General features: G+C 41.2%; 2 protein-coding genes across 6 annotated transcripts in view; one reads left to right on the top strand and one right to left on the bottom strand.

Moving 5' to 3' along the window:
- snrka (SNF related kinase a) overlaps positions 1 to 13,463 on the top strand; it is a 63,356-nt gene extending 49,893 nt beyond the window's left edge. For both annotated transcript variants that reach the window (XM_085472924.1, XM_085472923.1), the window contains exons 6-8: positions 6,055 to 6,253; positions 6,574 to 6,671; positions 7,032 to 13,463. In XM_085472924.1, the coding sequence (XP_085329050.1) occupies positions 6,055 to 6,253; positions 6,574 to 6,671; positions 7,032 to 8,178 (1,444 nt within the window). In that variant the 3' untranslated portion in view covers positions 8,179 to 13,463. The remainder of the gene's footprint in view (positions 1 to 6,054; positions 6,254 to 6,573; positions 6,672 to 7,031) is intronic.
- A 464-nt stretch (positions 13,464 to 13,927) lies between these two features.
- ano10a (anoctamin 10a) overlaps positions 13,928 to 16,915 on the bottom strand; it is a 37,280-nt gene continuing 34,292 nt past the window's right edge. For all 4 annotated transcript variants that reach the window (XM_085472920.1, XM_085472918.1, XM_085472921.1 and 1 more), the window contains one exon: positions 13,928 to 15,031. In XM_085472920.1, the coding sequence (XP_085329046.1) occupies positions 14,962 to 15,031 (70 nt within the window). In that variant the 3' untranslated portion in view covers positions 13,928 to 14,961. The remainder of the gene's footprint in view (positions 15,032 to 16,915) is intronic.

Raw genomic sequence — 16,915 nt, 5'->3', positions numbered from 1 at the left:
TGAGTGTCTGAGTCACTGTATGAGCCCAGAAGAGGGCAACTGACCTATCTCTCAGCTGCCTCACACGGCAACCTGTCTGACTCCACTTCGCAGGGCTCAGCCACAATTACTTAAGACTAGGTAGATCTCTAAAGGTTTCATTTCCATTTCTGGGTTCACCGAGCCTCCACCTGCTGAGCTCAGGGGAGACAGTGCAGAGGAGATGGTCTGAGTCATTAGCATATTCTCCAACCTTTTAAAGTTCACCCTTTGTCTTGATGCTTCCATTACTGCAATTTTTTTCTAATTCTAAAGTGAAAAATGGGAGCAAGGCTCCCATCCAGCTAGCTGTCATATCACTAAGAACTGAGAACATATCCTGGTTCATGCTTTAGCTGTCCCAAGTATTTCCTCTTTGTTGCCTTGCCAACATTGTTCCTTTGGTTATAAAAGGAAAAGAGACAAAGGAGAGGAACAAATAAGGAAGAGAAGAGTGAGGAGGCTTCAGCGGGACTGCTGTGGTTGTAAAACTCCCTGCACATTCCCCTATCCAGTTTTCTGTGAAATGCTTTGGGTTTAACTCTCATTGCTACCTACACAGAACCAAAGTAAAACATTGGGTTAGTAGCAAGACAAGGTTTGTGTCATTGTATAGATTTGGGAACAACAGGTATTTTTAAGGGCTCAGAGCTGAATAAGCTCGGATACATGATAGAAACAGAAGCTTGGGTCATCACATTTTCAGTGCTGCGTATGTAGCAACAGCGACCTGGCTGAATACTGAGCTGATGATGATCTCTAGGCCTGCATAGTTGGTACCTGTATCAGTGTGTGAAATCAGGATACCATTATCCGCTGCTAGAAAAACTGAGAGGTCAAATCTTTATCAGATTCTCCATTTGATTGTAACTCCATTTAACTCATCTCCTGTGTTACTGATCCGTGGCCTGATGTACACAGAGCAGGGACTAATGTGTTTTTTTAAGGAGGGGTCAGGCTAAACGTTTTTAACTTTCTGGAACCAGATGGAGTCTAACTGTTATTGTTACTGGTGTTTACCCTTAGATGTATTCACCTCTACATGGTTGCCTGTGCTTGTATGCATGGGACATGCTTCCTGTGCAAATGGAATTTCAAGTAAGCAGAAGCGGAGCAACTTCTCTTGTGGGATTAATTGTTTATGGACACATAAGTGTGCCCTCGATGATTGCTCTGTCTCACTGTTTGTTCCACCTCCATCATGTGAGCACTTACCTCCAGGAGTGGGTTCACCAGGCTGTTTTTCTTCAAATAAAGCTGTTAGTTCAAAGGTAACGGGTCTAATATACAGTGCATATCCTGAGGTGACATAACAACACTCTGAATTTCTCCATGTCTGTATCATTTTAGGCCATTATGTAAGATGACACTGATATATGTAATATTTGCTCACTCGGAATCGTTACACAAATACAAAAAGACTTAAATTTTTTTGATTAATTTTTTAGGAAAGTAAATATAACACACAAGTAGCATTTACGATAAAGTTTTGCTCTCGTGGTGCTCTCCGGCGATGCTAACCCTATATAAGAACCAGTCCATTTACCATTTACCAGTGACCAGTTTAACAAATATATTTTAACACTTAAAAGATACTGATTCATAATTTAATGCACATTTAACAGTCAAACCAAAAGAAAGAGAGACTTAATTCTAGCATAAAAATTAAACTACTAAACTCTAATTTTTCTGTGCCTGCCAATACGATCAATGCCTCTGGCTTTCCCAGCCAGTAGTCTGAACAAAGGCTATTCTCATTATGGATACACCAAGCAAAAGAAAACAATAAAATTCGCTTACCCTACAATGTTAATACCATATCAATCAGTAAATCAAGCCACACAGCTTGAACTCTACTGTGCACATCATCTCTGTGATGCTTTTTTTTTTTTTTTTTTTTTATGCAAAACTGTTTACTTGAACCCTGTTTGTCACTTAATGCAGATACAGTGTGCCAACCTAGTGTAAATACATTAACTGCTAAAGGACTGTAAAAAAGGGTCTGGGATTGCCATTGACAAAGTCAACATGTTTACAGTATATTTAAAATTAAGGGAATGTTTAGTTAGTGCTAAATAAATAAAATACTAGAATTTCATTCACCAAAACCGAGACAAAAAATTACTGACCATAGCACGTGGTAGAGATGTCCAGTTCAATGACTCCAGTCATGAGTGGACAGACCTAACTTTAGGCAAGTTCTAAAACCGTTTATCCATCGACATCCATTGATCTATAAGGGGTGAAATAAACTAGAGACAAATTCCCTTTGTGTACCAGGCTGTGCGCATGTCTGTATTTTAACATGGAGTCTAGTAGGGCTGGGCAATATGGCCTAAAATTCATATCTTGATATTCTTTAGCTGTGCTGCAGTGGTTTGTATCATATCTATCTAATAGACTCCAATTTGTGCATGTAAATGGAGAGTCCTCTTCACACACTGAGGTTAATTATGGAGTTCCACAGGGTTCAGTGCTAGGACCAATTCTGTTTACACTAAACATGCTTCCCCTAGGCAGTATCATTAGAAGACATAGCATACAATTTCACTGCTATGCAGATGACACCCAGCTCTATCTATCTATGAAGCCAGATAACACACACCAATTAGTTAAACTGCAGGAATGTCTTAAAGACATAAAGACCTGGATGGCCGCTAACTTTCTGCTTCTTAATTCAGATAAAACTGAGGTTATTGTACTCGGCCCTGAAAATCTTAGAAATATGGCATCTAACCAGATTCTTACTGTGGATGGCATTACCTTGGCCTCCAGTAACGCTGTGAGGAACCTTGGAGTCATTTTTGACCAGGACATGTCCTTCAATGCACATATTAAACAAATATGTAAGACTGCTTTCTTCCATTTGCGCAACATCTCTAAATTTAGAAATATCCTGTCTCAGAGTGACGCTGAAAAACTAGTTCATGAATTTATTACTTCCAGGCTGGACGACTGTAATTCATTATTATCAGGATGTCCAAAAAACTCACTGAAAAGCCTTTAGCTAATCCAAAATGCTGCAGCAAGAGTCCTGACAGGGACTAGAAAGAGAGAGCATATTTCTCCTGTTTTGGCTTCCCTTCATTGGCTTCCTGTTAAATCCAGAATTGAATTCAAAATCCTGCTCCTCACATACAAGGTCTTAAATAATCAGGCCCCATCTTATCTTAATGACCTTGTAGTACCATATCACCCTATTAGAGCACTTCGCTCTCGCACTGCAGGCCTACTTGTTGTTCCTAGAGTATTTAAAAGTAGAATTGGAGGGAGAGCCTTCAGTTTTCAGGCCCCTCTTCTGTGGAACCAGCTTCCAGTTTGGATTCAGGAGACAGACACTATCTCTACTTTCAAGATTAGGCTTAAATCTTTCCTTTTTGCTAAAGCATATAGTTAGGGCTGGACCAGGTGACCCTGAATCCTCCCTTAGTTATGCTGCGATAGACATAGGCTGCCGGGGATTCCCATGATGCATTGAGTTTTTCCTTTCCAGTCACCTTCCTCACTCCCTATGTGTTAATAGACCTCTCTGCATTGAATCATATCTGTTATTAACCTCTGGCTCTCTTCCACAGCATGTCTTTTATCCTGTCTTCCTTCTCTCACCCCAACCGGTCACAGCAGATGGCCGCCCCTCCCTGAGCCTGGTTCTTCTGGAGGTTTCTTCCTGTTAAAAGGGAGTTTTTCCTTTCCACTGTCGCCAAAGTGCTTGTTCATAGGGGATCATATGATTGTTGGGTTTTTCTCTGTATCTATGAAGCACCTTGAGGCGACTTTTGTTGTGATTTGGCGCTATATAAATAAAATTGAATTGAATTGGCTGGATGGCGATATACAGTATATATCTTGATATTTTTTTTAAAGCCATAAAGTAAGAACAAAAAGAGTTCTTAGTCAAAGCTGTGTCCCAGATCTCACATAGGTACTTTTATTAACATACAGCGCAGATGTACATGAAAAAATTACTCAGAAATAAATTATCAGGATTTATTAAATAATAATTCTCCATAAATAAAATAAAACAATGTTGTTTTGTGCATAACAAAAAGCTCACAATTGTGCAGTCAATGTAAACTAAAAAGACCTGAGCATAAAAACAAAGACTGGGGGAGTTGTGTTGAGTGAAGGAGAGAGGCGAGGCAGAGGAACACAGCGTAGAGGCAAAAGTGGACGAAAGACAGGCAAACTTGCAGTTCCAAGTATAATTATAACGTAACATAGACTATATCAATATAAACGATATTGTCACATCTCTTATCTCGTATAAAAGTATATCCATATATTTAAAAACTCGATATATCGCCCAGTCCTAGAGTCTCAAGTGGCCATTAAAAGAATTACAGTTGTTAGAAGTTTGATCGTGTTTTTCTTGAGTAAATGCTACACTTGTGTACACCCTGAAACATAGTTCAGATCAAGAAGGAAGCATACACATTGTATCTTTCGCTTATCAAAGTGGTTTTCTGCCAGAGACATAGAAATGAACCAGGTCCTGTACGCTTGTTTGTGAAGAAGAATTGAGCTGCATTTTGAGCTATGGGTGACATGCAGATGATGTAAAAACACAGATTTGAAATTACTTTATTAATAGAGACACTTCATGGGATAAACTGTATAACAGATTGCATACTGAATACTGACTGTTCTTTGATTTGAAACACTCTATAAAATATATTTGGTGTTACTCTGATAACACGAGCTTTAGTTACAACTGTATTATTGCCTAAATCTGTCTTAGTTTACTAAGAATATTCCAATTTCCACTGGCTGACATTCACAGGTCCCTGCATCACTGACTAATCTGCTTTACAAGCTTCTTTTTTCTTCTTCCACATACAGACTGTGTTTCATCAGTGCATTATTCATTATACCACTGAATAGAGAGGCTGTGGTTTAGCTAACAATGAAAAAAGATACAGTGTGGCCTTTGTGGCAGCTCTATTAGAGGATGGTAAAATAAATAAAGCACAGTAATGACCTGTAATTGGATTTGTCAACCTGATTTGAAAAGAAAAGCCATGATTTCCATAAAACATTTTGCAAAATCAGTTATCACTCATCCATTTATCTACAGACACAAGCTAATTTCCGCCTCGCTTTCTATTTAAAATCCTTTATTTATCAATCCTTAACTTTTCGGGGGGGCCCTGATTATTTTGAATGATTCTTTTGATATAGTCAGTCTACTTGTTCTAGACTCCAGGAAGGTAATTCCACTTTGTGTTTGTGTGCACGCTCGTCCATAACAGAGAAAGTGGAGCCACATCCATATGTTTACCACATCAATTTATAGTAACTTAAAAGGAACAGATGCTGCCATATAACAGAGTGTAGCTTTAATAAATATAGCTGCTATAGAGTCAGACCAAAATAAAGTTCATCAGTCAGTTAATCAATAAAGAATTTAATGCTCTCTTCAGCCAAACTGTACTTCAGGTCAAGGTCACATTTTTTGTTTTACGGTCAATAACCAATGAATTGTGATGGATCATGAACCAGATGATCTAGTCTGGCGGCTGCAAATAGTGATGAACATTTTGATCAAAACATTGGACACTGTTTATAGTTAAAGTTATAAAGATGCTCATAGCTCCAAACCCTAAGCCCTCACTGTTAATTGCCTACGTACAGTTGGATACTGCTGCAAGTGATTGCACTGGATGAACAAAAAAGCACCCTGCATCATATGTCTCCAGTTAAAATCTCTTCCCACTTATATACTGTAATGATATTATTTACGCAGTATACCCCGCTTCTCACCCCATGACAGCTGGGATTGGCTCCAGCACCCCCCGCGACCCTTAAAAGGATAAGCTGTAGCGAATGGATGGATATTATTTACGCAGTATATCATTTTGAAGTCATGAGTGTAATCCCTGTGTTGTCCCTGTCTTCTCTAGTTGTCTATATTTGAGTGATCTATTCTGTATAAATAACTATCCAAGTCACTTGAGGAGAGTATAAATTGACTATAAAGTCTTTTGAAGATCAAAGAAAACGTATCAACTGATGCAATCCTTTTTCTTATCTCTACAGGCAGTCCTGGCCCACCAGAGTGGATATGCACCAGGATATTGAGGATAGTTTAGCAGCTTCGTCCATCTCTCACGCAGGAGGCCCTCAGTCCCCTGCTCGCAGTGCTGAGAACCTGCTCAATGGACATCGCTCTAAAGCCATGATGGAGCTGGGCAGACGGGAAGAGAGCACGGTGACTGACTCTCCGGGGTCGGCACAGGTACACTCATCATCATCCCTTGTCTGTATCAAATGAAGCTTTTTTTTTTATACATGAAATGCAGTGCTAGTAGGACCATCTGAGAGTAAATAGGATTGTTATTGCCTCTGTAGTAAGTTGTTCTATTTGTGTGTGTGTGGTTCTTTTCTGGGTCCTCAAACTTTACACTTGGGTAAAGCCTAAAGGCAGGGACAGCAGCAGTGAGAGTCATTTTCAGAACAGAGCACACTTCGCAGCTACTTTCAGTTGTAAACAGTGCAGCTGATCATACTTGCACCCTGTTTTAATGCCCATGCTCTTGTATTTTCTTCTTGCCTCAGGGAGCGTGTGCTGCTGCTTCAGGTCCTGCTCCTGGCACCATCAGGACTCCCACTCCCTCCACCTCAGCAGCAGCTAAGCAGCGAACCTGCCTGTTCAGGTCTGATCTCTGGACTCAGTTTTCAACAGTGTGACATTATTTTGTGTCCTCAGTATCCCTAAAACTGAAAGCAGAACAATAAGTTGTACTCTATTTCAATGTGTGCATTTCGTAGCTTCTTAAATGTTCAGGCTAAATTTCTTTGTATTATGTCACAAATTGAAATTTTGAACTTTTATTCAGAAACTAGACAAAATGAGACATCTGAAAATGGCGGCTGTAATAGTCCCGTCCCCCCTGTAGTCTAACAGAGCAAATGATCCATCGAGCAACTGATGATAAAACAGAGGATCGAGTTTTCTGTCATTGCTTTGTGGTTGTATTCTAATGTCAACTCATTCATGTCTGATTGTTTGGCAGAGTGGAGGAGGATGAAGAGGAGGAGGAAGAGCAGGACCCGTCTCCCCTACCAACTCAGGTGATCCTGCGGCGGAAGCCCCCCTCCATTACCAACCGCCTTACGTCCAGGAAGAGTGCCCCAGTGCTCAACCAGATCTTTGAAGAGGAGGGAGAGTCCGACGATGACTTCGACATGGATGAGGGTCTGCCGCCCAAACTCAGCCGTCTCAAAATGAACATGGCCGGGAACGCCGGCACTCTGAGCTCGTCGTCGTCCCCGGGATCCACGCAGAAGCGCTATCATCGGCGCAAGAGTCAGGGAAGGGGATCGTCATGCTCGAGCTCTGAGACGAGCGATGATGACTCCGAGAGCCACCGGAGGCGCCTGGATAAAGACTCAGGCTTCAGCTACAGCTGGAACAGGAGGGACAGCAGTGAAGGGCCACCTGGCAGCGAGGGGGGGAACGGTGGAGGCAGCAGCTCAGGGCAGGGGAAGCCCCCCACTGAGGGAGGAGGGTCCTCTGGCCCAGACAGGGGGAGTCCTGGAGCGGGAGGTAACGGAGGAGGACAGAGTGGCAGTGGAGGAGGGGGGAGTGGGGGAGGAGGAGGGGGTAATAAAGGACAAGACAGCCCTTCCAGTTGTTGTAACAACAGTAGCACTACTAACCCGTCCCTTGGCTCTCAGCCCCGGGCCTCGCGCACTGCAAGCCGCAGCGCTGAGCTGGTGGAGAGTCTCAAGCTGATGAGCTTGTGCCTCAGCTCACAGCTGCAGCACCACCACGCTGGGAGAGGTGGTCGAGGGGGTGGGGGGAAATTCATCATAGACCCCCATAGCCTCTCAGGAGGGAGTGTGAAAATCCAGGAGAAGTCCACCTGGAGGATGTGCATCGGGTCCACTGGGAGCCTGGACACCATCACCCTCCCCACCACCACTATCACCGGCCTGCCTCGCACCCATACCCCACAACACCATCACAACCGCAAAACGGTGCCGCACAGCGGCCCGGGTGGCAGGAACACTCATGGCAACCTGAGCACCCTGAAGAACAGCGTGATTCAACTACCTCTGTGCGAGAAGACCATCTCTGTCAACATCCAGCGAGGTGGAGGCTCCAGGGATGGCCTGCTCTGTACCTCAGCTCCAGCCAGCTGCTGCCAGGTCATCTGAAGCTCGCTGACACCCTGTGGACCATGACCCACCGACACCAAGTTTTCTCAGTCACTCTTCCCCTCCTGCTTCAGGTAGTTTCTTTGAACACTACTCTGCTTTTGAACCTTCCTGTCTAGTTTGCTGTAGCAGGTAGCTGAGCTCCCACAACCACCTGCCTCTCAGCTCACCACCTCTCCTGTCACTTTTTGTTCCGTGCCCTGCTCCCTACCAATTGTTGGTGGTTATAAATGTCTATTAGTGTTTTTATGTTTTTCATTATATTCTTGTTTTATGTGTCCTGACTGCACTTTGACATTCTAAATGATTTGTATTAGAGCATTTAAAATAAGGAGGCTCGCATTTAAAGTGGACCTGTTCTGCTCATTTCCAGCTTTGTGGTTTTTATTCGTGGATTCTATTAGAGTGGCTTTGCATGAGTCACTGTTTAAAATAATAATTGCTTTTCATTTTTAATTAGACTGACTTCATACTAGTTAGTTCACCCTCTGTCTGAAACAGTGTAAAATAAGCTTCCGTACTGTTTCACGTAACAGCGCCTTTATGAGAAAAGAAGGAAAAGCAGAATAGGTCCACTTGAAGAGCAGAGCATTAGGGCCACTGTGAAAAGCATTTTGAGAAGTATTTATTGGAGTGTAAATTTAAAAAAAAAAAAAAAGGAAAAATACCACGAGGTAAAATTGTAATTTTACAAACCTGTACATATAAAAGTTGTAACTGTATGACAAAGTTGGGAAGAAAAAGTGATTGTACTCTGAGATAAAGTTTACATTTTCTAGGAGAAGGTCATTATTATAATTATATTCCTGAAAACATATTACAAAATCTTTCACTTTGTCAACCAAAGAATGAAAGATGGTTGATATAGACAAAGTTGAATTTCTTAACATTTTTGGTTCACTATTTCTAACAAAAATCCACAATAATATCAGAAATAGGTGATAATAAATATCAGCTGGAGCTGTTAAGAAGTAATACTAACAGATGGGTAAATGGAACAATGAAATAACCTATTTACAGTCAGCATGCAGCAAATGTACAGGTGCTAAAACAAACTTGTATACATTTGATTCATCCACTGTGACAAGAAGGTAAATCATTCTTTACAAAGGTCTTAAATAACTGATGTGCAGTTTAGTTTAGTCTGGAAGTCAGAAATTTTGAGTGGCGTTGCAGCTTTCAGGAAGATGTTCTTGGAAAACGTACTGCTTTTACACAACTCAAGGCTACAGTGACAGTTTGGTTTACATTACCACTTTCATGGGACCAGCTCACTCAGAATGGTTGATCAGTCTCATATAAGTACTTCAAGTAAAACAACATTTTAAAAAGGTTTACTGAATGTAGTAGAAATTTTCAGCTGTTTTTCATTTGAATGGGGGGGAAAGCGCCTCATTTTTCATGGGGTCTAAAATGAGCACAGCGTACACCTGTGGGTGTGGGAGGGGCTACTGGAAATAATCATCAATGATGGCAGATTTCCAGATTTAATTGATTTTCAGTAACAACTCCAATTTGTGCTAACTGTGCTGCTAACAGCTGATTCTTAAAAGTAATTTAATTCAAGTGTTGACCGATTGGGTTCACATTCACAAGACTGAGACACCGAAAAAGAAAAAAACGAAACAAGACTTCTCCATGTCAGCAACAGATTTGATAATCTCAGCAGACGCCCTGATGTGAATTTAAGAGGACATCAGAGCAACATGAAGTGGTTACAGCAGGCTCAAAGTGTTTAACACAGTTGTCAATACTAATTATTTTAAAGAGCTGAAATATATTTTTTGGCCTTTTTAAAGAGTAACTTCTTTCTCCTTTGACCTTGTAAAATACTTAATTTCTTCTTGAAATGGCAATTTTTGACTTCATGGGGGGTTTTTCACTTGTAATATTTTGATCCTTTTCCTTGTAAAATTAAAACTTTAGTCTCATAACTTTTTCCGATTCCCATCAAATCAAAGCTTCTTTCTCAAAGTATCAGTGGTCCAAACACTCCAGGTGTAAAAATCGAAATAACAAGCACTTGTAGTTGCAGCTGTAGCGGGCAGCTGGCAGAGGAGAGGGACGGGGACGCCTGCTTATTGATACAACTCAAACTCACACTTCTCCCTCCTTTACCTCGAACCTTCGCTCCCCTCTGAACGTTAGCTGCCAGTGACATCGCTGATGATAAATAGAAAAACATAAAGTGGATTCCATTCGTTTGAGTCCGTTCAGCGTATCTGACCACCTCTGTCCACTCTGGGCTCTGTATTGCACTCAGACAATCTGTTTTCTGTTCTTTTTTTAAGAACCATGTATCCTCTGCTGAATTGAGCTCGGTGCAAACTGTTGGTCATAACCCTTTAAATCTGTACCAGTGTCTCTTTACAGAGGCGGCACGCTTTCAGCTTTTAAATAACACACACACAGAAGCTGGTGGGAAGAAGTGTGTGTGTGTGTGAGGGCAGCATTGCATTGATACTGTAGCAAGATGAACAAACAGGTTTGGAAGAGTTCCTGCTGACCACACATTCAAAAATGAGGTGTTCTTATTTTTTTATTCACATGATTTTGTGTTGTTTATTGACGGAACATATTGTGTTTGCCTACCATTAACCCAGCTGCTGCTGCAAGAGACATGCAGCTGCTTAACCCTGAAGAATGATCAGAATTTCTGCAGCAACTCCTCCTAAAACATGCTCCGACGTTCATCTCAGTAACACACACTTCTCGTGCCTTTCTTTTAAACAGAATCTCTCAGCGCAGGCTTGAAAAAAGTAGCTCCTCTGACTATGTTGAACCTCGTTTAGCAAGAACAACCTCCATGTTTCCTAACGCTGTTTCTGATGGTGCCTTCACACCAAAAGCAAAGAAAAATTTAATGCTGGACAAACGTTTCTGCAAAACATCTTCTAGAACTGGCTGTGTTTTCATCACATACCGTGAGGCTTCATATTTCTGTGATGTCAGCATTAAACAGCAGTCTTCTCGCTAAAACACCTCAGGCTAAAATCAGATTTTTTTGTTATTATTTTGCCATATCAACCTCATTGTGGACTGCTGCACTGATATTCTCTTCTAAATGTGTAGAAGAGAAAAATACCAACATTTATTTCATACTTTAGTAGTGGAATAAAAGTACTTGGTTACATCAGAGCCCTTGTAGATTTAAGTCTTGGCACCTCTTTAATAATCCATTTAATTTGAAGTCCCCATCTGAATTTGCTTTTCCCCAGATATAAAAACGAGTCACCAGGCAAGACAAATAAACACTGCTTTAAAACTTTGGGGACTTCGCCCTGTTACCCTGCAGTTATCTTTGTACTGTGCATGCAGCATGTAGCATGCATGCAGCATGCATCTGTGTCCAATAGGAAAAACATATGTAGCTCTAGGCAGATGACCGGCCCTCCTTAGTTTGGTTCAACTGGATGTTTCTTCCTGTTAAAAAGGAAATTTTCCTTCCCACCGTTTGTTTGCTCATAGGGAATTAACAGATTGCTGGAGTTTTCTCTCTAATATTGTCGGGTTTTAACAGTATAAAGCAACTTGAGGTGACTGTTAAGATTTATTCATCATGCCCTCTGTAGTGGACAAAAGTTAAACTGAAAGATACGTTTCTCCCCTCGGATATAGATGAAACACAACTTTGTAAATTGTTGATTGGCTCTATGGGCTTAGGAGCAGAATTCATAACACTCACATTTCTGTTTCTATATTCTCTGAATGCCGTCACGTTCCTGGATGTCATATCTGGTTACGTTGTAGCTGAATGAGAAATTATCCAAAAAAAGAGAGACTGATGAGAAGAGAGAGGGGAAAAAACAAACACCTTCATTGCATTATTGTCGTACGTTTCTTCTTCAGGGCATCCAGCAGCCAAAACCATGTTGCTCCCTCCACTGTGCTTCAGTTGGGATGATTTGTTGAATGTTGAATTGTTGAAGATGTTTTACACTTTTTTTGTTTTTCGTAAACAGCATCTATCTGTTAAAAGATTTCTTAATTGCTGACATTGGACACTTTAAACAAAGGTTTTAGTCATGTTAGATGTGTTTCTGTGTTCGGTTTTGTAGACAGTTTGTCTTAAATGTCAGTCAGCAAGCTGCGATTGAAGAAAGGGGGGAAAACCCCATCGTCAGTTTGTGCCTTTTAATAGGAGCTGCATCTCTACAAACCATACACCGGCTCCATACAGAAACACCTGAAATTACGAGTTTGTGTGTGTTACTTCAGTCACACCGCGTTTGTCTGCAATTGTGACTGAGATGAAAGTCGGAGCACGTTTTGAGGAGTGGGTGCAGAAGTCGTGCTGTTTCTTACGGGTTAATCACTGTTGTCCTGCAGCCGTGGTCCTGCCCGCGCCAACGGCCCCCCCCCCCAAAGTTAAGTGTACATGAGGGTGCAGCGTATGTATATACAGTGAAAAAGAAAGTTTATTTTTTAAAACTTGTAAATTTTTTTGAGCAATCTGATGTTTGAAAATGTTTTATTTTTATGATGGGTGGGCGGGTGTGAAGCTTTGAGAAGCGCGTGCCCTGGGTAAACCGGCAGGAAGCGCGCACGAGACAGAGCCTCGCACCTTCCGGCTTTCGGAGCTGGCTGTAAAGACAAACAAACGAAAGTAAGAGAGAGGAAAGGGAAAATGGGGGAACTCTTTAAGGGCATTGGCAATAAGCTATACCGTGTGTTGCAGCTATCTGTACAGAAACACTTCATTAGTTTCTTTTTTTTTAGATTCCAAACTCGTGCAGCCTCACACAGCAGCTGCTTCAGACTCGGAAAAAAACGAAAAACAAGGAATGTTCTAAATATGTTTTCTCTCTTTGGTTGTCGTCTGAGATTCGTTTTTAAAAACCAAATGTAAATAGAGTTGTAAATACGGTGCTCTTTCTCTTTATCTAGAACAGCCGAGTGAACCTTTTGGTGCATAGCTGTACAGTAATCTAGCCTTATGATAATTACTGTAGTAAAACCGTATGGGTGTCTCAGCTAAAAATAAAGCTGCGTGAGGAAAAACGATCCGATTCTGTTCATACCGTCGAGTCTGTTTGACTGTTGTCTTACTCAGCTGTATCCAGGTGAATGACGTGCATGTGTTTCAATGTTTGACATTCAATGACACTGAGGAGAGAATCAGGCAGAAATGTAACCGGACCAAAAAGCAACAGAAGAAGAAGAAAATGGTTGAGTTGGAACTGACAAATTTTCAGTGTATTATTCTGTAGTTGATACCTGTTGTCAGATGTTACATATAGCTATGGTAATATCAAAAAATAAAATGTGGGAAACTGTCTGTTACACTCAAGTCTCTGGGTCTTTCTTTTTAAATCATCTGTCCTGACCAGTTTGGCGTGTGGGGAAAAATGTGGACAAGAATGTTAATATTAGAAATGATTCACTGATTTGAAAATCAATATAACCAATAATTTCTTACAGATTCCAGATTAACTGTCTCTCAGCTTTTTAATCCGTGTGGGTCAGCATATGTGTCAGTGAAGGTGTTGAAAAGCAGCGAGCGGTGATTAACGGTCTGCGTGACACCGAGGAGGTTTACTCTCTACGTTTGGCAACCTCAGCCCTCCCCCTCACTGCTCAAGTAACCAAGAAGTTTCCAGAGCAGATGGTGCGGTACAACTTTATTCAGAGTTTATCATTTTAAGAGCTCTCCATTTCCTGTCCTCACAAACGACATCAACCAGGAATAAAGAGCAGTTGGACTGAGACGGGACACTTCCAATAAGTACAAACACAGAGCAGATACAGCTGGTTTCTTTGGTTGTGAGTTTATTCGAGCATTGGACTATTCAAATCTGGTGTTACATGTTTTTTGCCATGTAAATAGAGCATATAAAAGCAAATATTTGGGACTGCATTGCATTCCAAGGCACCTGGGAGTTTCATAAGAGTGCATTGAAAACATATCCTGCTCTAAGACTGCTCAATAACATCTCTTGGGTATGGAAGCAAAGGAAGGCTAAGACATGGATCATATTGTGAGATTTAACATTTACTGAAGAACCGGTCATGTTGATAAATGCGCATTCTAAACTTTACTTTTAAAGACTTCTGTGTGAGTTGATGTGTGAAGGTAATTTAGAGTTTTGCCATGTTACAGACCAAACTAATTACATCAGGATCAAATCCACATCATTGAGTGTGTCGATGGCTGCATTGAACCTTTACATCTTTTTGGCCTTTTTTGCCTCCATACTTGCTGTGCTGAGGATAAAAAGCAGATTAGATTGTTGAGGCGAGATACAATCAGGTCAGGTGATTATTAGTTATTACATCCTGAAGGCTTAGAACTCCTTATTTATTCTAACTGCAGTTTACAAAGTTTAACACTTGAACACTGAACCAAACCCGAAGTGACTTCAGCGGCAGAAGAACAGAACATAACAGAAATTACTTAATGAAAAGATTTGGATATAAAATCATTATTTTCTATAGTATATCATGTGTACAGCATCCCTCTGTGATTTGAACATCTGTCACATTTATCTCATCTCCTGTACATGCACCACTGCAACACAAAACATGGTACATCCAATTTAAAGAGCAACGTATAACATTTGGTACACAGCAATGAACCTGAATCAACTGTCATGTATGCTTCACAAAACTGTACAACTAGTCAATGGTGCAGTGAAGATATTGCAGATTAACAGTACAAGCCAGTGTGAGGGAATGGGGGAAACAACAGCCACGCAACTCCAAAGGTAACACTTTTGTTCTTGTGAATACATACACATGTAGAGCGAGGTTCAGAACGGTAATGTAAACCACAGTGTGTCATCATCAGTATCTGCAGGCACACCTATCCTCCTCACTGGACAGTCTTACTGAGCTGCGAGGCTTCCAGCATTTTCTGAAACACAAAAGACAAACAGCAACATTCATTCAGTTTACTGCAGAAAACCTCTGTGTGCACGTGTAGTTAGTAATATAAAAGGGCAGCTCATGTTAGGTATGCATATTAGCGGAATGAAAGCAGAGCTAGTCCTTCACACTAAATTCTGGTAGGAAGGAGCTTTGGACATTAGCAGGCTGCTGCTGCAGTGAAACTACTTGCTCCTTCGCTCACCTTTAAAGTAAAGTTACCACGGATTGTTTATTGAAGTTTTATTAAATATGAATAAAACTGTGTTACTAAGACCTTAAACTCATAGAAAAAGTGTCTATAGAGGTGGAGTCAGAAAGCTGTTTTCCTGTAGCCTCCTATGGGACTGGAAGTCTTTTTGCAACCACAGGTATCGCCATCTGGTGGCCTTCAGTTAAAATGCAGGTTTAAGGCACTAATGCATTGGCGTCATTTTTTCTTTCTGCAGGTCACTGAAGTGTTACTGTTGAGGTGAAGAACAAATATTTCAACCTCTACATCACATTAATATGATGTTGATTGGAGCTGCGTTTGTAGTTGCTTGTAGTGCCCAAAGCAGTCGAGCCCTTTAAGTAGCTCAGAAATAATCAGACTAAAGCCTGGGTTGCTCTGGTTTGTAACAGCTTGAAAACAAAGATGATGGTAGTTGAGCTGTTTGAACTGATAAAGGAAGGTAGCCATGACAAATGCTTCGTTTTCCATTTCTCAGTCTTGCACACAATGTTCCCCTGCGGGGTTCATGTAAACTCCACTTTACTGGATGGTGATACCTGCTTTATAAGTCTCCCACAGTGTTTCTGTTTCCTAAAATGACATTATGTTGTGAGCAGTGAGAGGACCTGGATTTTTTTTATTCACATTTTATTACATGTTTGGCTGCGGGGTCTGGTCATTCTCCTGCAGATGGAGCCTGTCAGAGAGCGAGGACTGGCTCTCGGGATCAGACAGAAGCAAAACAACAAATCTCTACTGCTCTGCTAACTACATGTTTCTCTAAGAGGACTGAAGGACAGTGTAGCTCATCTTCATCGATGCAAGCTTTAGTTACACTGTAAGCAAAAACCTGATCCTCTGTCACAGATCTGATTTTGTCACAGCTGTCCAAACCCCACAGGTCTGCCTGCTGGAACTTTTTCCACAAGGTCACACAGGAGCTCAGAGAGGAGGACATATACAGACTAAATGGAGGTGTAGTCTAATAGTGCGGACAGTTTTTGGCTCAAGCTGGCCTTAGCAGTTCCAGCTCACACTTTAAGAAATTACTGCGCAGGACTTTGAAGATGCCCCTCTTCCCTTAATGCTGATCTTGGCAGACTCATGTTTTAATCAAATAATTCCTCCGAGCTTCTGGCAAGAGGTTAATGAATGTATTCTAATGCAAACAAAATCTAAAGCCTGGTTTTACATCATACAAGTTAAATGTAATTCTTGCAGACTGGACAAGGTAAAGCAAATACGTTTTCAACTGTTTAATTATTATAATTCAGTTTTGTTTTTCCCTCAACATAAGGGATACTTGCATCATTCAGGACAGAAACAGGCCACTGTTGTTAGTCAGATAAAGGTGCATTGCTTTCTCTGGGTAGTGGACGAGTTGCTGCGTCGAGGGCACTGTCATCGGCAGATTGACAGGCAGACTGGTTCAGCATGTCTACAGATATCTTAGCCCAAAGGTGAATCTGTTGATCTACATTCCTACCCTTCACCTACAGCAATGAGCTGGAGCTAATGCCTGGAAAAGTGAAACAGAAGTACTTCTACAGATAGAAGTGGCTGAGAAAGGGTGTCTGAGCTCATCCTCAGCAATGGGGCAAGAAGCTGAGTCATTCAATAAGAGCTCAGAATAGAGCTGCTACTCCTTCACATTAAAAA

The sequence above is a fragment of the Copadichromis virginalis genome, linkage group LG11, assembly GCF_057382275.1.
Source record: "Copadichromis virginalis isolate Kocher_CV1m ecotype Utaka linkage group LG11, C_Virginalis_male_GT1.1, whole genome shotgun sequence".
NCBI lineage: Eukaryota > Metazoa > Chordata > Actinopteri > Cichliformes > Cichlidae > Copadichromis > Copadichromis virginalis.
Note: the sequence above shows the minus strand (reverse complement) of the source record. Positions and strands in the feature narration are given on the sequence as shown.